The sequence below is a fragment of the Macrobrachium rosenbergii genome, chromosome 6 (genome assembly GCF_040412425.1).
Source record: "Macrobrachium rosenbergii isolate ZJJX-2024 chromosome 6, ASM4041242v1, whole genome shotgun sequence".
Lineage (NCBI taxonomy): Eukaryota > Metazoa > Arthropoda > Malacostraca > Decapoda > Palaemonidae > Macrobrachium > Macrobrachium rosenbergii.
Genome location: NC_089746.1, coordinates 56,031,512 through 56,051,511, shown reverse-complemented (window position 1 = coordinate 56,051,511; position 20,000 = coordinate 56,031,512). Strand labels below are relative to the sequence as shown.

At 35.8% G+C, this 20,000-nt stretch overlaps 1 protein-coding gene and 1 long non-coding RNA gene across 4 annotated transcripts in view; one reads left to right on the top strand and one right to left on the bottom strand.

Annotated features, from left to right (window-relative positions):
- LOC136839605 (uncharacterized) overlaps positions 1 to 20,000 on the top strand; it is a 512,627-nt gene that overhangs the window by 124,347 nt on the left and 368,280 nt on the right. Inside the window, exon 1 of one of the 2 annotated variants that reach the window (XR_010853394.1) lies at positions 17,413 to 17,731. The exons of the other annotated variant lie outside the window; for it this stretch is intronic. This is a non-coding gene — a long non-coding RNA (uncharacterized lncRNA). Of the gene's footprint in view, positions 1 to 17,412; positions 17,732 to 20,000 lie in introns of those variants that run through there. 2 annotated transcript variants of the gene reach the window in all.
- Positions 1 to 20,000, bottom strand: part of LOC136839603 (E3 ubiquitin-protein ligase TRIM9-like) — a 222,102-nt gene that overhangs the window by 10,647 nt on the left and 191,455 nt on the right. For both annotated transcript variants that reach the window (XM_067105882.1, XM_067105883.1), the window contains exons 2-4: positions 13,181 to 13,276; positions 7,569 to 7,699; positions 5,621 to 5,723 (exon numbers count right to left, since the gene is read on the bottom strand). In XM_067105882.1, the coding sequence (XP_066961983.1) occupies positions 5,621 to 5,723; positions 7,569 to 7,699; positions 13,181 to 13,276 (330 nt within the window). The remainder of the gene's footprint in view (positions 1 to 5,620; positions 5,724 to 7,568; positions 7,700 to 13,180; positions 13,277 to 20,000) is intronic.

Genomic DNA, 20,000 nt, shown 5'->3' with positions numbered 1-20,000 from the left:
TTTGTGGTTAATTATTTGTTATTCCTTAATCTCGAATTTTTCCATCTATAGATTTTTTTTTAATTTGTCACTGTTTACCTTTCAATTTTCATTTGAATGTTTGCTTTCGATTATGCTACTTATATCGCTAACCTACGTCAGGATCTGGCCATTCTTCTTCAAAGAAACTCCTAAGTTTTAAATGTTTTTCCATTATTTTATAACTTTTTAAAAATAATAACTTGCACTTTATTGGCTATGATACATAGCGCTTCAAATTAAGAATCGAGAAAATGGCAATAATCTCCCTGTATTCCCTACAGCTTTCCCTTGTTATCTAGGAACAAACACCATCAATATTCAACGTATCTAATCAATTATTCAGTTACGTAATCATTTTAACTATTCGAAAACCAAACATGACTAAAATTCTGCGAGCCGTCTAATATAATATGATACAAACGCTACGCTTCAACGGCGCGTTCTATTATAACCTTAAGCCGTTCACAATCAGCTTTAACGATGCTAGCCAGATCGATGTCAACGTACCCAGAACTTCCCCCAGAATTCACCGTCTAATGAGTGGCGACAGAGGAAAGTTAGGCGTCTTTGATTCATACTCAATTAGACAGAAAGTTTTTGTAATGAGATGACGCCGAGTACCATGAAGCTTCAGGGGGGGATAAAGGAACTTAGAAGCGGATGATGCAACTTACAAAGTGAATAAGAAAACTTAACGGATAAAGAGAAACTCGAAAGTGGGTTATATAACTTGAAAATGCAAATGGAAACATTTTCTTTAATTGCATTTTGACTCGTTGAAATACGACGACAAGAACCGCACTACCAATCGGAAAAGATAAGCGCAAAATTATGGAAACAAAGCACACATATACAGTCTATAATTTTGTCCCACAAAAATTATGTCTAAGAACAATCTGTGAACTCACGATCAAGCAACAGACTTTTTACCCATCCCTCAAAGACAGTACACGCAATAATCCTTTTATACCAAGCAAACAAACATACTCAGCTGCATGCAACGGGCGTAATACCTCCTTCCCTGTGTAGCGGGAGGGAGTAAAGATCTTTTATAGTCTCGCGTGCTGGTCTTTGGAAATGATGGCGTAGTTCTTCTTGACGTCAGCGGCTGGGAGTTCTGGCCACACAACACCCAGCCATGTGTTTCCTTCCGTCTTTCTTCCCGTCTCACGCAACGAGCTCTTCAGCGCCCTTAATCCTTGCTCGATATCTTCTCATTCCTACCATTATTACGAAATAGAGAAGTTTGGCCGCGAGACAATACACGCACACGGGCATACATGCGCACACGCACAGGCCTCAGACACGTTCTCTTATAGAATGAGGATAGACAATATCATCTACAGATGAAAATAAATTTAATAGGAACAGTACGGCCACCAGAAACGTCAGCATTACCAGTTATAAATTTATTTACTTCCATCACCAACGTTTCGAGATACAAATCTCATCTTCAGGGCTGAAAGCAGAGAAAATGAAAATCCATACATCAGAAGTCAAGAGGCTAGAATGGAGCACAATAGTAAATGAATTTATACAGGACCTTAGATACTCGTATATTGACTCAAACAAAAGCACACACACACACACACAAGTTCTCTTAAGCGTATGACGATGTACTGTACAAGAGCATATGAAACGATGAATTTGTACAAAAAAAATTGTACGTTAAGCATTGATATTTATATACACAAATTCACACTGAAATAAACAAGCTCACAGGCACACACTTGTATAGACGCGTACAACCGTGAAAATACAGTCTCACTTGTTTGAAGGCCCAATGTCGTTTGAGAACTGAGGAAGCTTAAAATGGGGGAATATTCATAGGTGTCTACAAACGACAGTAAAGGACACTACGTTAATGCATATCTTAAAATGTGAGGTTTTCGAGACAAATGAACATTGAATATGTAAAAACACTTATTTTAAATGCTTCCCCAAACAAGGTCACTCATGATCATTTTATTGCGAAACAGTAAATACATCAGAGTAAGTAAGGAAAATTATTTCAAATCATAAAAAATTGTCAGGGAAGAACTTTTCATTTTTGGATTTAAACAACTGCGTGCGACGTTTTCATGTATACCATTATAATTAAAAATGGTTTCAGGTTTCATTATCTATAAAACACAGTAAATTATCACTGTAAATTCAGAAACAGTAAGTGCTCTTTATTTATTTTCCATAGCCATTAAAATGTTAACAGTAATTTAAGTTCCAAAATTTTGCAATAGTCATTGCATGTCTATGAAATCTATTTTCACTCAAAAAGTAAATAATGCTATATATGGTAATGAGCTACTATTAGATTCGTCCTCCTCATTATGTATTTCATTCACATCTTTGATATTCTTTCATGATCTACCACTTGCATACCTGGTTTTATGATCCTCTTCTCCCTTTTTGTCGTTTAGTTTACCATAAAAAAAAAGTTTGGAAAGGAAGCTTTAAACACCTTTGTTACTCTAAGGATTTCCTACCTGGAATAAAAGACTGGACTACTGAATATTCAAGGAATCTTGCATTTTTGGAGCTTTGCGGTATTAGGATTTTTCGTATTCAGTATTCTGCCCATTATGTAAGATTCATCTCCATCTTAAATTTAGATTTATTTCCTAATGGACAGCTGAGTATAGATTATATATCTCGTATAAAAAGCTAAAGCACTTTGAACTTAAATTCCATGCTGTCACTCCAATGCACAATAAGAGTAAGGGAAGTGGTTTTTTCTTTGAACTAAAGAAAATATACATAATTTCTTTCTTTCTCTTCTTCTCCCCTTGTCTCTCTTTCTCTCTTTCTCTCTCTCTTTCTTTTTTTTACCAGGCATACATACCTACACCATCATACAAGCTCAGACAACATGAAAAACGCAAGGAAATGTAGTATGGATGCAGTCAAACGCATCAACAATCTGTCTACTCACAAGTCCTAACTTCGACAAGCGCTGACAGCAAGTGACAAACAAAACTATTCCAAACATTCGAAGTCATGCCATTCACAAAGACAACTGCATGGCCAGTAATGCGTGCTCTCTCTCTCTCTCTCTCTCTCTCTCTCTCTCTCTCTCTCTCTCTCTCTTCGAGAACAAGTTGAAATTCGGATGTGCAAATAAATGCCCATCCACACGAGCGCATTTTTGCATACTCGTACACGCATTTAGTATTTCGTATTTCGTTTTCGTTGTATTCGTTCAGATAAACGCGAAAATTTCAAGAAAAGGCGCACGTACAGACTGGCAGGACACCAATATTCATTTATTTCTTTTCTTTTTTAAATTGTGAAATGACGTGTCTCACTTGTGAAATATACGTAATTTCCTGAACGTATATTTGATAAGCATGGGATATCTGATAAAACTAGCGGCAGATATTTTTTCGTGTTGTTCTTCAGCATAATTTAAAACAAACTTATGTTGCCATATATCGTATACACCGATCTGAGCCTAAAGGCAGGTCTGTGAATAGCAACTTCAACCACGCTCATTTGTAGATGCCCTTTTCTCTTGTTTTTTTTTTTTTTTGCAAGAAGGAAAAAAAATTAGGGGGAGGGCAATAGAACAATTCGAGGTATTATTTCACAAGTAAAGTGAAGGAAAAACTGCATAACATCTAAAATGGCATCGCTGTTTCACACGCTCCCACCGAATCCTCTGCGACATGTCGTTTCCCTGCGTAAAATGGTCCGTAAAATTCTGTTTTGCATGCACTGCGAGCTTCCTCCCCGTCAAGGTCCTTTTTTTACTCAGCTTTGCACTCTTGCCATGCATTTCAATCCACTCTCTCAATATCTTATTAATGAACGGTTGTAACCGGCTTATTTCTCACTGATACTTAAATAGGCTTCACTAAGATACTGAGGTCGTTTTCGGGTATGTATGCTTGATTGTATTAGCAATACGATATTCCTTATTTGATGTTTAAAATACGACATTCCTTATTTGATGTTCAAAATACGCTATTCCTTATTTGATGTTCAAAATACGTTATTCCTTATTTGATGTTCAAAATACGCTATTCCTTATTTGATGTTAAAAATACGACATTCCTTATTTTTTTTCTACAACAATTTCAATATGATATTCTGTTTAAAACTAGATAGAAATTATTAGTTTTATACACCCAGCGCCAAAAAGCAAGTTGGTTCGAGTGCCAGATTAGAACCAGCAACTGTAAGCGACTAGAACATTCACTAGTTATTACGGTAATAGATTCTCAAATGATTGTGAAGATAAAATGGATATCGTTGAATGTCAAGAGTGACCGATACCAATCTTTCGTTAGTCAATAGGGTCTGTCGCGTCAATTTGTATTGAGTATCTCACGTGACTTTTTTTTTTTTTCCTGCTTCATTCCCAACTTACTCTTCCCTTTCCACCGTTTATATGGCTCATTTTATCGTATTCCATAATCTTTTCTTCTTTAATCTCTATTTTTTTTCCTTTCTTATTCTTAGCCGTATTCCTCCTAATTATCACGTTAACCTCCTCTTCCTCCTCCTCTTCCTCCACCCTCTTTTTTCTTTGACCTTCCATTTGTCGTATTTCCTCTTCCCCTGTTCTCCCACCCTTAACCTCTCTTCTCCTCGCTCCTCTCTCCCGCCCTCTAGTTCATTCACCTTTCTTTCTCCTCTAACTTCCTCATCTTTTGTCTTAATCATTTCTGTGACCTCACCCTTCCCCACTTTTGGAAACAATTGTCTTACATCTGCCCATCTCCCTCCTTCTATCTCCATTCCTGTCCCTTTTTTGTATTTTATCTCCTCTTTCTTCTCGCCTCATCTTTTCTTGCTCCTCTCCCTTTATCCTCCTTCATCTCCCTTTAACCTACCTGAAGGTTGATGCATCCGTTTTTATTCAATTTTCTTTTTCAGTATTCGATCATCCTGCCCTAATCCCCGTTTTCTCCTTCAGTCCTTCACTTCCTTTGCTCGTTTATTCAATTTCTCTTTCTCTCCCCTCTCCGCTTCAACTTCCTATTCCTCCTCTTCGCCCAGAAAATCTTCAACTGTCTCCGTTTTGACCTTCATGAATGCTCATGGGTCTGGATCCTTCATACCCTCTTCATGCCTTTTCCCACCCTCCTCTTATTCAATCCTCCATTACCCTGCCCATTTCCCAGTTATTCTCACCCCCCTTTCTATCCCTCCCTCCTTTTTTCTTCGAGTACCTCTCTCTCTCTCTCTCTCTCTCTCTCTCTCTCTCTCTCCTCCTCTTATTCAGTCCTTCATCATCCTGCCCATTCCCCCAGTTCTTCTCAACCCCATTTACATCCTCCCTTCCTTTCTTCTTCTAGTTCTCTCTCTCTCTCTCTCTCTCTCTCTCTCTCTCTCTCTCTCTCTCTCTCTCTCTCTCTCTTCTTCTTCTTCTTCTTCTTCTTCTTCTTCTTCTCCTCCTCTTACCCCCACCCTCCTCTTATTCAGTCCTTCATCATCCTGCCCATTCCCCCAGTTCTTCTCAACCCCCTTTTACATCCTCCCTTCCTTTTTTCTTCGAGTCTCTCTCTTCCTCTCTCCTCCTCCTCCTCCTAATCCTTTTACCACACTATCCACTCCTTCTCGCCCCTCCAGTAAGTCTTCTCTTATCTCCGTAGTTTACCTGCATGAACGCTGCTGGATCCGGCTCCTTAATGGCTTCAATGCAGAACTGGACGAGGGCGGTGGTCTGGTGAAGGCGTCGCGTGCATCCCGAGGCTTGGTCCCTACAGGAAGAGAGAGAGAGAGGGAGGGTTAGGGAACGTGTCAGAAGAATAGGGGGCGTGGTCGAACGGGAGGAGTTAGGGTGTTCAGCGTGAGGCGGGTGAAGACAATAAAATGGTATACAAAAAATAATTTTAGGTTGAAGGAGAAGAAAAGGTCTTGTATAGGAAAGAGCACGCTTCTAAGATATATATATATATATATATATATATATATATATATATATATATATATATATATATATATATATATATATATATATATATATATATATATATATATGTGTGTGTGTGTGTGTATAACTGAACCACGAAAATATGGAACGTGATGAATATATAAATAAAGATAAAATCCACGAAGAAACGGAAACACTGGAGTGCTGCAGAGACCTTTCGACACTAGTCCTTTACTTAGCAGATCTGCTAAGTAAAGGACTAGTGTCGAAAGGTCTCACAGCACTCCAGTGTTTCATTTCTTCGTGGGATTTTATCTTTATTTATATGTATACATATATATGTATGTATATATGTATATTATATATATAATTATATATATATATATATATATATATATATATATATATATATATATATATATATATATATATATATATATATATATACGAAACAGAGGAAGGGAGGTAAGGGCTGGGATAATACAGCACAGAAAAGTACTAATTAAAACTTCTTATACATATAATGTATATAAAAAAACACATTTACCTGTGCATAGAAGTATAAATAAAAACCCCCGCATAAAACGAAAAGAAAGGTGAACGAACTGAGAGAAACGGAAACACATGACAATTAAAAACTTTAACGAAAAAAAAGCACACAAGGAAGACAGACAACTCTTCTGACATTTAAATGGAAATTTCATTAAGCAACTGACGCCTAGAGTAGTCAATAGGCCACTTAATTTTATAGGTAAAAAGGGAATAAAAAGAAATGTTCGGAAATTCTGAACATTTCACAGCTTTTTTTAAATATTTCATAAGCAGGAACGCAGTAAAATAGCGTGAATTTAATATCTTACTTGCCTTTTAACCGGTCATTTCAAATAAATATAAAAGATGAAAAATAACAGAAGAAAGGTTACTAATGAATATTCTCCATTTTTTCGGAACCTTTTGCTGAGACTTTAATTGTATGAATCGTGTATAAGTCTTGCTTAAAACAGGTTTCACGCCCCTAAACTTAAGCAGCTTAACTCTTACAAAAACTAAAACCATAAACATTCATGAGCGTTACCATCAAACAGAATTGTTGCTGTGAGAATTGTTAGTCGATTCAATTGAAAATTGTTCACTTTATGGAGAAAAGATTCCTAAAATAATTTTATAATGATTCAAAAAAGCCCAAGAATTGGATGAATTTATATTTCTCTCCTCCATGTTGTAGATTTATTTTTAGATAAAATCCAAGCCAACAAACCAATGGAAAAGCGAATTTTCTTAGGTGGCGATAGCTTGACTTTCGGCATTTGGCAAAACCTTTCAAAAATTCGATAAAAACAAGGTTGTTTCTATAAATGATATGTTGATATGCAAAATCAAGTACAAAATAAATACAAAGTTCCACGCGAAATTACAAATCTCTTCATATTCACGTAAAAAATACTTCAGGAATGTTGAATTATTTCGGAAATGTCTAATAATCAAATGAACTTGGTTTTGGAATTACTCCTACTTTATGTCCCATCACATCGCTTCTTATCAAGAAATTAATTATCTTTAATCTTTTTCCTGCAAAACTAAAACCAATAATATTCCTTATAACTTATCTTGAACACAACAATAAACTCTTCCTACAATACAGGGAACTGTTACTTTGCAAGGCGTCACTTACCTGTAGATCTTGGTTGTGGCTTCTCTCTCAGCTGCCAGTTGAGCCAGAAGTCTCGTACGGGCAGTATGTACAGCCTCCAGGAGCTCCGCGCACTGTCTCTCCACTTCCGCGGCCAAAGTATCACAATGGGCCTTCAGGGAAGAAGAAAACAATGCAGTTAATGTGTAAGGGTATTAGGATATTTCTCGAATACCCTATCTCTCTCTCTCTCTCTCTCTCTCTCTCTCTCTCTCTCTCTCTCTCTCTCTCTCTCTCTCTCGTTGGATCAGCCAAAGGTTTTCCTCAGTCGTTTTCTATATATCTATCTATCTATCTATATATATATCTATCTATATATATATATATATATTTATATATATATATATATATATATATATATATGACTAAATATAAATAGGAATAACTATTATATGAAACAGTAACATGACTGACATACGTGAAAATCAATACTAGATTTTTTTCTGAAAGTGGTGGTAGTAAAAACACTGAAATCTGATTTTCCTCAGTCGTTTTCTATATATCTATCTATCTATCTATATATATATATATATATATATATATATATATATATATATATATATATATATATATATATATATATATATATATATATATATATCTATATATATATATATATATATCTCAGAAACTTCTTCCTAACCTTACTTTACCCCTCTCTTCAAAGCAGGTATCCGTTTTTAGCTCCCTTGAGTTGAAAGCTGGAAAGCTCTTTTGATCGAAGTTAGTCTGACGTCTGTCTATACGCACGCACTGTATGTATGACGTAATCCTTTCACATTTTCGTCTCCTTTGGAACTATCAGATTGGTTTCAACCACTTTTCAAATGACATTTTTGTATAGACCGGATTTAAGTTTATTCAGCTGAGTTTGCCCTTGCCCATTCCAAGGGGAGGTAATAAAGAATAGTGAAAAGATGGAAAGGTAATTTAAAAATCTTCGTATATAGAACTGCTGGCATAGAAATGAAAGCTTAAGTGAAGGCATTCCCTTTTTATGTGGGTTTGAGTTTACTCGAACTGTGGGTCTGAGGGGTAAAATTGGGCGACATTGTAGTTCCAAAGCCTCATGTAAAATTACGCGAGGAAAATTCTTGCAATTTTTTTCCTAAGAAACAAGCACAATGCCTTTATCAGATCAATGTCCAATCATCTCCATTCTTTAATAGATTCGTGTTTTTAGAAATCATGTCTCCAAGGGCCAGGGTGGGCCCGCTATAGGTGTCCAAAATTTTTAGAAGGATTATTTAAGCAAGCACCTCTTCCCATGGGCGTCATTTGTTGTTGAGCTTATGAGAGAAATGAATCTCAGATGAATAATGTGTCAGCAATTGAATAGGCGATGATTTGCCGTTACCAAGAATGATTTGGAATTTTTAAGACGAAAATGGAAATGTGATTCTGCTGTAAATGTCAGTCATAATGAGAATTATAATAACCTGAATTGTACCTTGAAAATTATCATCATCGTGGCGTTCACAGAGAGGTATGCTATTATCCAAATGGATATCACTTTATTTTGAAAAAATAATGATTAAAATTCCAAACACACTTATTGACTTTTGTCATCCTGAAAATAATCTTGATGGTGTCTTTCGCCGGGAGGTCTGGCGCAATTCAAATGCAAAAGCCTGTGTTGAAAAGATTTTCAAGGGTTCGCCGATCGACCTAAAGATGTGGTGAAATAAAGACTTCTGCCTGAATTACCTACATTTCACTTCCGGTACAGAGAATGTGGCATAGTGTACGGAATGCATAGAGTAGGGAATAAGAAGTCAGTAATTCGTTGTTAAAATCCTTCAATTTTTTAAAGACGAGCAATGTTTCAGAAACTGTATTTGAGACGATAAGGAAGTTGTTAAAATAAAATGCATCTCCACGATTTGGTCTAGAGAAGATGACTAAAATAAATCTCTTTTCTGTTTTGAAGCTATTTGAGAAGTAGCCCATGTCTTAATTGATAATAATCAGCAATCTTTCAGTTATTTTCATGAACTGCCAACCGTACTATTTTTATTTTGTTTTTGGAATTTTCCGATGAAAAGTATAAAATCTTACAGATATTCAGAGAAAATATAAACCGACTACCTTCCGACTCTTGTTTTTTGCTAGAGAGAGAGAGAGAGAGAGAGAGAGAGAGAGAGAGAGAGAGAGAGAGAGAGAGAGAGAGAGAGAGAGAACCTAATTTGATAATCAAGCAAATTAAAATGTCAAAGAAACTGAGAGAAAACCCCTTCCAGTAGACTCTCGGATGCACCATTACCGTCATCAGTTATAGTTACACTTTGTAAAAGTTAAAAGTTAACAACGAAATTATCAAGCTTTGAAAGCTTTTATCTTGCAACATTGATTTATACGCCGTAATATGGTCGTATGCAGAGAGGGTTATCGTTCAAGTAATAAAATTCTGATGCACATTAAAGTTAACCGCTCACTGTGTGAGTCTATCTGTTAAAGCGAGATTTGCCATTATATCTAAGCAACAGTACTTTCCTGTTTATAACTTTAATTCTCAATCATTATTTTTAGGTGTATGAAGGTAAGAGAGAATCGAGTATTCATAATTCCCCTTCAACGATAATAATTTTTCGTACACATGTGAAAACACAGTTACATTCACATAATGAACCGGACTCTTCATACAAATGTGCAAAAGCTATTCGGTCATGTAAGAAACAGAGGTCTTCAGAAAAAGGCAGAAATACCCTAAAATTACAGAATACAATGAGATACGAAACAGACAATATTGCATTATGCTGAAAAAATCCTTTTCATACGAAATAATACCTCTTAAGATAATACATGTCCAAAAATGGTTAAAGTACTGTGTAGACAGTATTTATTTTTCATTTTCTCGCGGCACATTGCAATTACGGTCCACAACTGAGAGTGATGAACAATGAAGTTCTTCAAGTACTGTACAGGAGATGATACAAAAAGCTCTCAGACGTAAAGATGATTTGTTCTCTCTCTCTCTCTCTCTCTCTCTCTCTCTCTCTCTCTCTCTCTCTCTCTCTCTCTAAAAAAAAAAAATTAAAAGTTGGTAAAATGTGTGTGAAGAAAAGATTTAGAAGTAGATTAAAGAAAGAAAGGGTAAAGTTTTGCAACAGCATTCTTTTTGTTTATATATATATATATATATATATATATATATATATATATATATATATGTATATATATATACATACATATATATATACATATATGTATTATATACATATATATATATACATATACATATATATATATGTATACATATATGTGTATATATATGTATATATATATATGTGTGTGTGTGTGTTTTAACATGTGTTCCTAAAATAACTAAGGATCTAGAACTTACATCGGGAAATAGACGATTCACTTGCACCCGTGATTATCATTGTAAAACTGTTAAAGGTTGGGTAAAGAGGGCGGTCATTTCTTTCATGACAATGTGTCTCTTTCAGTGATGAAATTAAACTAAATATAAATAGGAATAACTTATTAATATGAAACAGTAACATGACTGACATACGTGAAAATCAATACTAGATTTTTTCTGAAAATGGTGGTAGTAAAAACACTGAAATCTATTTTCTATGTATTTAATACTTGTAGACAAAGTATAATAATGCGAGAGCTCATTTGCATAGTATAATGAAAAATACCACGAAAATGAGCTCTCTCGTTATTATACTGTGTTTACTAGCATTAAATACACAGAAAATAGATATTTTTTCATTAGCTAAGATGCCTTTCTGAGTTTCATGGTGACTGGAGATACGGCCAGAAAAATCTTATCACTCACTTGAATTCCAACAGAGAAAATGGTGAAGTTTCCTCCCTCGTTCTTGGGACGGCTTTTAAATGAGGTTTTTATTAGTCTAGACGTTTTTAGAGCCGTGTAATGACCTATCGTCTTTTCAACGTCTCTTTAGAATTCGGAAATATGTGTAAAAGATTCGTCAGGAATCAGATCGAGTGTTACCAGATTTCTGTGAAAAGTCTCTTCGACTTTTCCAAAGAAAATCAGCAGGTTTCAGGTGGCACTTCAGTAGAGCCTCGTTTGAGTTATTTTTGAGGTTAAATCTTTTGCCGTTTATTTTTATACGTTGACACAAAATATTTATAGTTGATAAATATATTGGATAGTGGGCGGTAAGCATCACAAGTTTTTGCAAAACAAAATTGATTTCAGAGATAACAGGTGCAGATATTTATCGTCAGTCGAACATATTATATTGCATTATATAGGGATATCGACATATGATAATATAAGATCTTGGTGATGACAAGATCTAGGCATAACCTCAGTCTTCTAGTAGCATGGGTTCAAATTTCACCCACGATGAAGAATTTCGTCTTTCATTTTCTTTTCGATTTCAAGGTTTTCAGCGAAAAGCAAATCCAAAATGTTAACAGATACAAAGGGCTGGAGGTATTGTGACTATTACAGCACGTATTGTTAGCTGTTTATGTTGCCAAAGGGATCACATATGAAACGTAAGATCTATTCATATACAGATTTATATGTATTTCATTGAAAATTTTTGACAGAAAATTTCAAGAGACTTAATAAAAATGATTTCAAAACTGAATATTACAAACCCTTGCGGGAGCTCATGTTCTCAGGAGTATATTAAATCTGGCTATGAAAAGGTATATTGAAAAGAATATTGAAAAATAAGATTATTGAAGTTTTTTCAGAATTTCTGTCAGATTCCGACTTCCTTATGAACGTTAAAAGAGCTGAATTAATGAAACTTCGTCGTTTCTAATTTCAGGCGAATAAACTAAATATTTTTAATGGCACTAGGCTAATTGATCTTCTGGGGTTCTAGGAGAGCTTTTAAAGACTTATATACAAAAGTCTCTCCTATTAGATTTGTAACCCATAACATTAATTCAGTATTATGCATTATCAAGAACCGGTTCGTCATGTGACTGAATGGTGCTTTTACATTTCCACGAAGAATCTTGTTCCTTATAAGTTATGACCATGCAACAGGAGATATCAGAATTCAGTGCTTTGTTTAAACACTTGCCTACCTTGAGGGATATTTTCAGAAAAAAACTTTTTTTTTTTGCTTTTTAATGTGAACACAGTATAAAATAAAGCTAACGAATCAGGCTTGTCATTAAAAAAGGCTGAAAATGTTGTTACACATAGGAAATATTACTATGAAACACTTTAATGCTTGAATATTACCGCACCATACGAAGCCCAAGTCCCTGGAGACTGTTCATCCCCTTAGCCAAATGCAAAGCGGCTCAAACCTTGCCCACAGGGACATCAAAGTAATCCCAGCTATATACCATCATCAAATGTAATAATGTGACCTGAATTATGATTTCCCATCAACCTCCCTAACGTACGTTCCCCTTCACATTAACTCCGTTATGTGAATTACCACCGAGCAAGGGATGCGTAAATCCATAAACTATTGCTCATTGGCGAACCCAAGACATACCGGGAGTACGTACTTAAAATGCCGAGATGCAACAACGTCTATCTCTGTCCCTCTTTAATGATGACAGTTAAGGGGGAAACTCCCGCGCCGCGCGTGTTGACTCAAGAGCTCAAAACCTGTCAGGGGCGTCATTATACTTACGTTGACTCTGTCTTGAAAGGTTTTGAGGTTGGTGATATGGGCGTGGGTGGCTTTGGCTCTCCCAGATAGCTGCTGGAGGGACTCCGATAACTCCGCCTGTCGAAGAGAAGAAGAAGAAGGGCGTTTTAGGACTTCGTGTGTACCCGGAATTAGGATCATTCATCTTTGTTCATAGTTTACAAAGTAATTTTTGGGATGAGTTCGTCAAAAGTTGTTATTTATTTTCAAGCAACGATACTCTTCATAATTATATAAGGTTTGAGGACAAAATATAAATTACTAATAATTTTTTTCAAAAGTGCATTCCTTATTCCTGTAAAATGTCCTGGATGTTAAGGACTAAATATGCAGGTAATGGCCATTTTATAGGATTAGTATAGAACAAATATTCTTAGTTCAACAAAGACACCATGCTATATCGTATACTGCACTGTATTACAAAAGAAAACTAAGAAAATGAGAAAATGCACGGAAAGACAAAATCATAAGAACACTGCTTGAAAATTCAAACAATGTAAAGTCAGTGAAAATACATAAATTAAAGTTAATATAATTTATATTAAATGTTTAGTAAACTGAAGGAATAATAGAACAATATTTCATTAAACTAATGGTGAAGGGGAAATTACTCGGTTGTTGGAAACTCGTAGTGTTTCTCATACAATAAGCGTTTCTTGAACTGGCTTTTAGACGTAGTTCTTGTCTGGAAATTACTCATTTCGGTGATTCTCTAAAGGTGAATGGGTACTTATAAACAAAGATAACATTTGGACAGATATAAATTGCAAAAATAGCAATAAGCTATGGTAGATGTGGCAAGCGTTCATGAAGTTATAAATGGGAAAATAGGAACCCAACCTCGCACACATACACACACACATACACACACACACACACACACACACACACACACACATATATATATATATATATATATATATATATATATATATATATATATATATATATATATTTATATATATGACTGTGTGTATAATAGGTATATAAACTATATAAATTCCTTTTGATTTAGGAAGTGGGAGATGTCAACTTCGTAATTGTTTGAATAAAAAACACTCTTGTTTTTCGAGAGGATGCTTAAACGTTAATTGTTTTTCTTATTGTTAATCACTCTAATAATAGGAATAACAATTCATTTAGATTTACAAATACTAATTACTTTAAAGAATAGTATAAGCTGATATATAAACTGGCAGTGTAAGAGAGAGAGAGAGAGAGAGAGAGAGAGAGAGAGAGAGAGAGAGAATATAAAAATATTCGAAAACAATCACGCGAGTCAAGTTGTCAGTAGCCGATCGATAGGGGTTCAGTGGCCATTTGTTTGGACAAACGTTGGAAGGGACAGGCATCCCCCTCCCCCTCTCTCTCTCCTCGCCTTGATGGCTTGTCCCTTCAGAGGGTGGTATCTCGGGTCCCTCTCCTATAGATTGGCCACCCGGGGGACGAGGGATTGGGGGAGGGCGGTTTCGTCTCCCCAGGGGCCGTGATGACCCGCCCCCTACACACACACACGTTTGTCAACTGGTGGGGCAGAAGTGTCATAACAAGAAGGGGGAAGATAGTGCGAGGACTAGGGAAGATGAGCATCTTACCACATGAGTGAGAAACAAGAAGGGGATGATACAAGGGGGTGGATGTTCTGGGTAGGAGGAGGAAGGGGGAGGGAAGGGGAGAAGACCAGGGAAGAGTTGCGAAGGAAAGGAAATGAATGAGTTGGCGACAGGGAGATGAGAGAGATACGCAGAGATGAAAGAGATATTCGGAGATGGAAACCACAGGGAAGATGTTGAGGTCTCTGTTGAGTCTGTCATGAGGTCCACATTAGACCTCTTACTCTCTTTTTTGCCGCTGTTAAAAGCTATGTGGCTATGTGCGTGTGTTGGCATAAGGCCGTTTAAATCAACCACCAACCAGATATTGGCGCATTGTTGATGGTAATGAGAGTTTTGAAAACCACGTTTACTCGGAAATTAGACATTTGCAATGTCTGCATAATAGATCTTACATCATTAAAGGAAAATAAGTGCTTCATTAAACATAACTGACTTTCCAATAGCTTTCACTGTTAGAAAGGTAAAACAAAAACTATCGACCTTTTCATGGGAAAATATTAGTGAATCATGATTCAAGAAAGAGTAACACAACCTAGTGTAAATAAAAATAAAAATTTCGCGCTAAGTTAAGACAGGACAATTTTCTCCACTTACCGTGATAATCATAATCGAAAAAAAGGGCATTTTTTTATCTGTTTGCTAACTCGGAAAATATACAAATAAGTGGAATGACATGAATAAATTAGAAAAAAAGCGAAAATAAATTTAGATGAAGACAAGGATATGACATATAAAGATTGTAGGCCTATATCTTAGCAGAATGAGGAATAAATAGTCATTATGAGAACCCCAAAAAAAAAAAAAAAATAAGACAATACTGCTGTCAAAATAATATCACTTTTACAACAAATTTTGCTAATAGAAGGATTTGTATAATATTTTGACATACAAAGCCAAAAAATATTCTTGCATCATTGGAATGGTATAATTTTTTTTTTTTTTTTGTATCTAAGCTGGACATACCCAACTTTTGTTTCGAGAATTCTGAAACACTACTTTATCTATGGTTATTTTTATGCCTCTCAACCCATATTATATTATATTATATTATATTATATTATATTATATTATATTATATTATATTATTCCATGAAAGTGATAATGCAGGAATATCCTTAATATTATCTATTTCTTAAGGATACAATAACAAGGGAGGAACATCTTGTCGAAATGTCAGATTATAAAAGGATCCTTAACAGTGATAAGTTACTCAGCAGTTTTGCGACCCCTGGAAAAAGAGAGAGAGAGAGAGAGAGAGAGAGAGAGAGAGAGAGAGAGAGAGAGAGAGAGAGAGAGAGAGAGAGAGAGAGAGGAGGGGGGATAGTAAAAATGAGAAAATGATTGTGTAACGATTGTATTTGTTAAGTGTGCAAGATGAAACCAGGTCGGTATAATAATAATAATAATAATAATAATAATAATAATAATAATAATAATAATTATAATAAATGATAATACGGGCTTCGATAATGATTAATTCTCAGTCTATCTTGGTTATTATCGCCGTATAGCAAAACAATAACCGTAGTATTACTGATAACAGGAATTTTTACAGTTACGAGATTAAGATAACAGAAAACAACAACAGCATCAATAATAATAATAATAATAATAATAATAATAATAATAATAATAATAATAATAATAATAATAATAAAAACAGAAAGTGACAAAAGAAAAAAACTCTTAAGAAGAACCGTCTCGCGGAGTGGCTCTTATTGGCTCCTGATCAACGCCTGAAGTGATTGTCAACAAGTGCGACAAGTTGCCACACTACGGGGACAGCAAATATCTTCCAATACAATAGAGAGAGAGAGAGAGAGAGAGAGAGAGAGAGAGAGAGAGAGAGAGAGAGAGGGTTTCTAGGAGCTGGTTTCTCGTGTCTGATTGTTTCGTTTACTTCCAGTTATTATACCTCATAAACCTTCTGAAGATATGGGCCTAAGACATTTGGTAAGCCATCACTTAAAAAACTACGTCTTTTGGATAATTAATTCGAAAGTCGAAATAGTCGAGCCACTTATGGTTAGGGCAAGATATATACGAACAGTAGTATCATCTGCCAGAGTAAAAATTTATACTGACCATTTTTACTTATTCATTTGCAGTATAAGGCAATTATTTGAACATATAGAATAACTGATACCTTCATTCTAGGGTTGTATAATTTAACGTTAGCTTTTGAAACTGACAAAGCTTAAGAGTTGAGGAATTATTACAATGTCTATCAAAAGGTTGACTTTCATCTCTTCATTCAGTATTTTCCTATACGTTGATTTATATACTGCATTTAAATGCTTCAGTCTTCATCCTAATCACGAAGGCTCAAAGCCCTCTGTTACAGTGACACTTCTTGGTACACGCGAAGTTCAGCCAATATAAATGAAGTTTTTTAAAGAAAACACTTAACTGTCTGAACACCAGTGTATATCACGTATAATCTAATAACCGTGGTGATCAATGCCACCTTTAACTCTTCATCTGAATAATTTGCATATTTGCAACATGAAAGAATGATTCATTTGGCTGCGAAGATAGAATTTTATCAACTATATTCCAAACCGTTTCATACTTCCCGCCGAAGAGACTAAAGAACGTTTGTTGTCTTGTAACCGCTGCCATCTGGGTGACCAGAGCAGAACACAGCTGAATCAGTTGATTAGTTTGTTTCGTGTGTGTGTGAATGTGACGGGAATGTGACTGTCGAGTTAACTGCCACTTACGGCATTTAAGCATTGGTCTTTAATTTTGGCCTGTAAAGCAACGTGTGAAATTTAAAAGGAAGAAATATACATATTATTTTCAATGAAAGGTAGCCTGCTGATTATAATACTTGGTGTCATAGAATTGAGCCGTCAGTAATTACTGGTATTTTTTATTCGCTGTGAAAGGCAGTCTACTCGTTTTGTTTTCACAAGTAAGCATTTTTTATTTTTTCTCTTCTGTATTTTTAGGTAATTATTTGTGAAGCTATGAAGGGATCACTTGCGGTAATTTTTCGAAAGACTCCAGCCAGCCATTTCGAAAGGTGCCAGCTAGCCATTTTTGCATTCAACTGAAGTAAAGTTTTACCCCCCTTTTTTTGTAGTAGCAAAGAAAATAAGCACCTTACTAGGGTGTTTAAGATCTTAGCCCAAACCTTTATTGTTGGTTACCCAATAGAATGATGTTAGCCTAGCTTATGTCTCTCTTCATATGCTTGCTGGCTGGGCTACTAGAATTGTGACTTGTGGGTCTAGGCCTTGTTGTGAGATAGGTAGCTTATTGAAATAATGATAAATGTCCTTGCCCACCTTTCCTACTCTCTCTCTCTCTCTCTCTCTCTCTCTCTCTCTCTCTCTCTCTCTCTCTCTCTCTCTCTCTCTCTCTCAGTATTGATTAAAATAATGTGTGTGCTGAAATTATTAGACCTAGGCCTATGTACTAAATATCCTGAAGCCTAGTGGTGACTTGAGAAACAGTAAGAGAAGCTAGGCTTTTTTTTTTTTTTTTAGTAGTCAAAGAAATAAGGCAACCTGCTAGGCGTTTCAGATACCTTATCGTATACAAGGCTTTTATTGTTTATCAGGCCAATAGATTGAAGTTAGCGTAGCCTATGTTTGCTTGCTTGGCTTCCTGAGTTGTGATTTCCGAGCATAGGCTCTGCAGTGGGATAGGCCAACTTCCCGAAGACGTGAGAAATAACCTTGCCTGTCATTCCAGACTCTCTCTCTCTCTCTCTCTCTCTCTCTCTCTCTCTCTCTCTCTCTCTCTCTCTCTCTTGATTACTATGATATATGATGCTGAAATTATTATGCGCAGTATAGCCCATGTAGCACAACGGTGATTTGAGAAAGGGTATCAAAGCTTAGGCATTTTTTTGTTTATTAGTGAAAAGAAGAAGGCAACCTACTAGGTCATTTTTGATATGCACGAAGTATTTTAGCCTAGGTTTTTATTGTTGGTCAGGGTTATAGGTATTGTACTTCTAAATGAAGTTAGCCTAGCCTATGTCTCTTTTCATGTGTGTTCTTGTTACAGTTGCCAGAATTTTGATATCCTAGCTTATGCTTTGTTGTGGGATAGGACAAGTTGCTGAAACCGGTTAGGGACAACCTTAATTACCTAACCTAACCTGTGTGTGTGTCTGTCTTGGATGTATCAGCTGATATGGTTTAAGCTGCAGAAATGATTATTTACAAAATATGCGGTAGTCTAGTCGTGTCTTGAATTGAGAATCTGTATTCAGTACTAGCGGCCTAGGGTTTTTTTGTTTAGTAGTCAAATAAATAAGGCAACCTACTAGGCTGTTTCAGATACCAAATCTTAGCAAGGCTTTTATTGTTTGTCAGGCCAATAGATTAAAGTTAGCCTAGCCAATGACCATTTTCATTTTTGCCTGCTTGGCTTCCCGAATTGTGATTTCCAAGCATAGGCACTGCTGTGGGATAGGCAAACTTCCCGTAGACATGAGAAATAACCTTGCTTATCTTTCCAGAACTGGCCCCCCCTCTCTCTCTCTCTCTCTCTCTCTCTCTCTCTCTCTCTCTCTCTCTCTCTCTCTCTCTCTCTCTCTCTCTCTCTTAACTGCGGTACTGTATTATAATTTATGCTGCTGAAATTATTATGCGCTGTATATGAAGCCAAACGGTGATTTGGGAAATGGTATCAAAGCCCAGGCATTTTTTTGATTATCAGTAAAAAGAAGAAAGCAACCTACTAGATAATTTTAGATAGAGTTTCTTAGCCTAGGTTTTCTATTGTTGGTCAGGGTTATGGATATTGTACTTCTAAATGAAGTTTGCCTAGCCTATGTCTCTTTTTATATGTTTGCTTGTTACAGTTGCTAGAATTTTGATATCCTAGCTTATGCTTTGTGTGGGATAGGACAAGTTACTGAAACCGGTTAGGGACAACCTTGATTACCTAACCTAATGTGTGTCTGTGTGTGTGGGTGTCTGCGTATGTATTAACTGATGTGGTTTAAGAGGCAGAAATGATTATTTACAAAATGTACGGTAGCTTAGTCGTGAATTGAGAACCGGTACACAGTACTAGCCTAGGATTTTTGTTCAATAGTTGCCAAAAAATACGCAAAAAATTACGAAAAGAGTGAATATCAAACGAATAAGAAGGAAAGTAGTTTTGTTTCCCTAAATTTTTTTTTTTTTTAGTTCAGGTAATAAGCATAAAGGCTGTAAGTTATA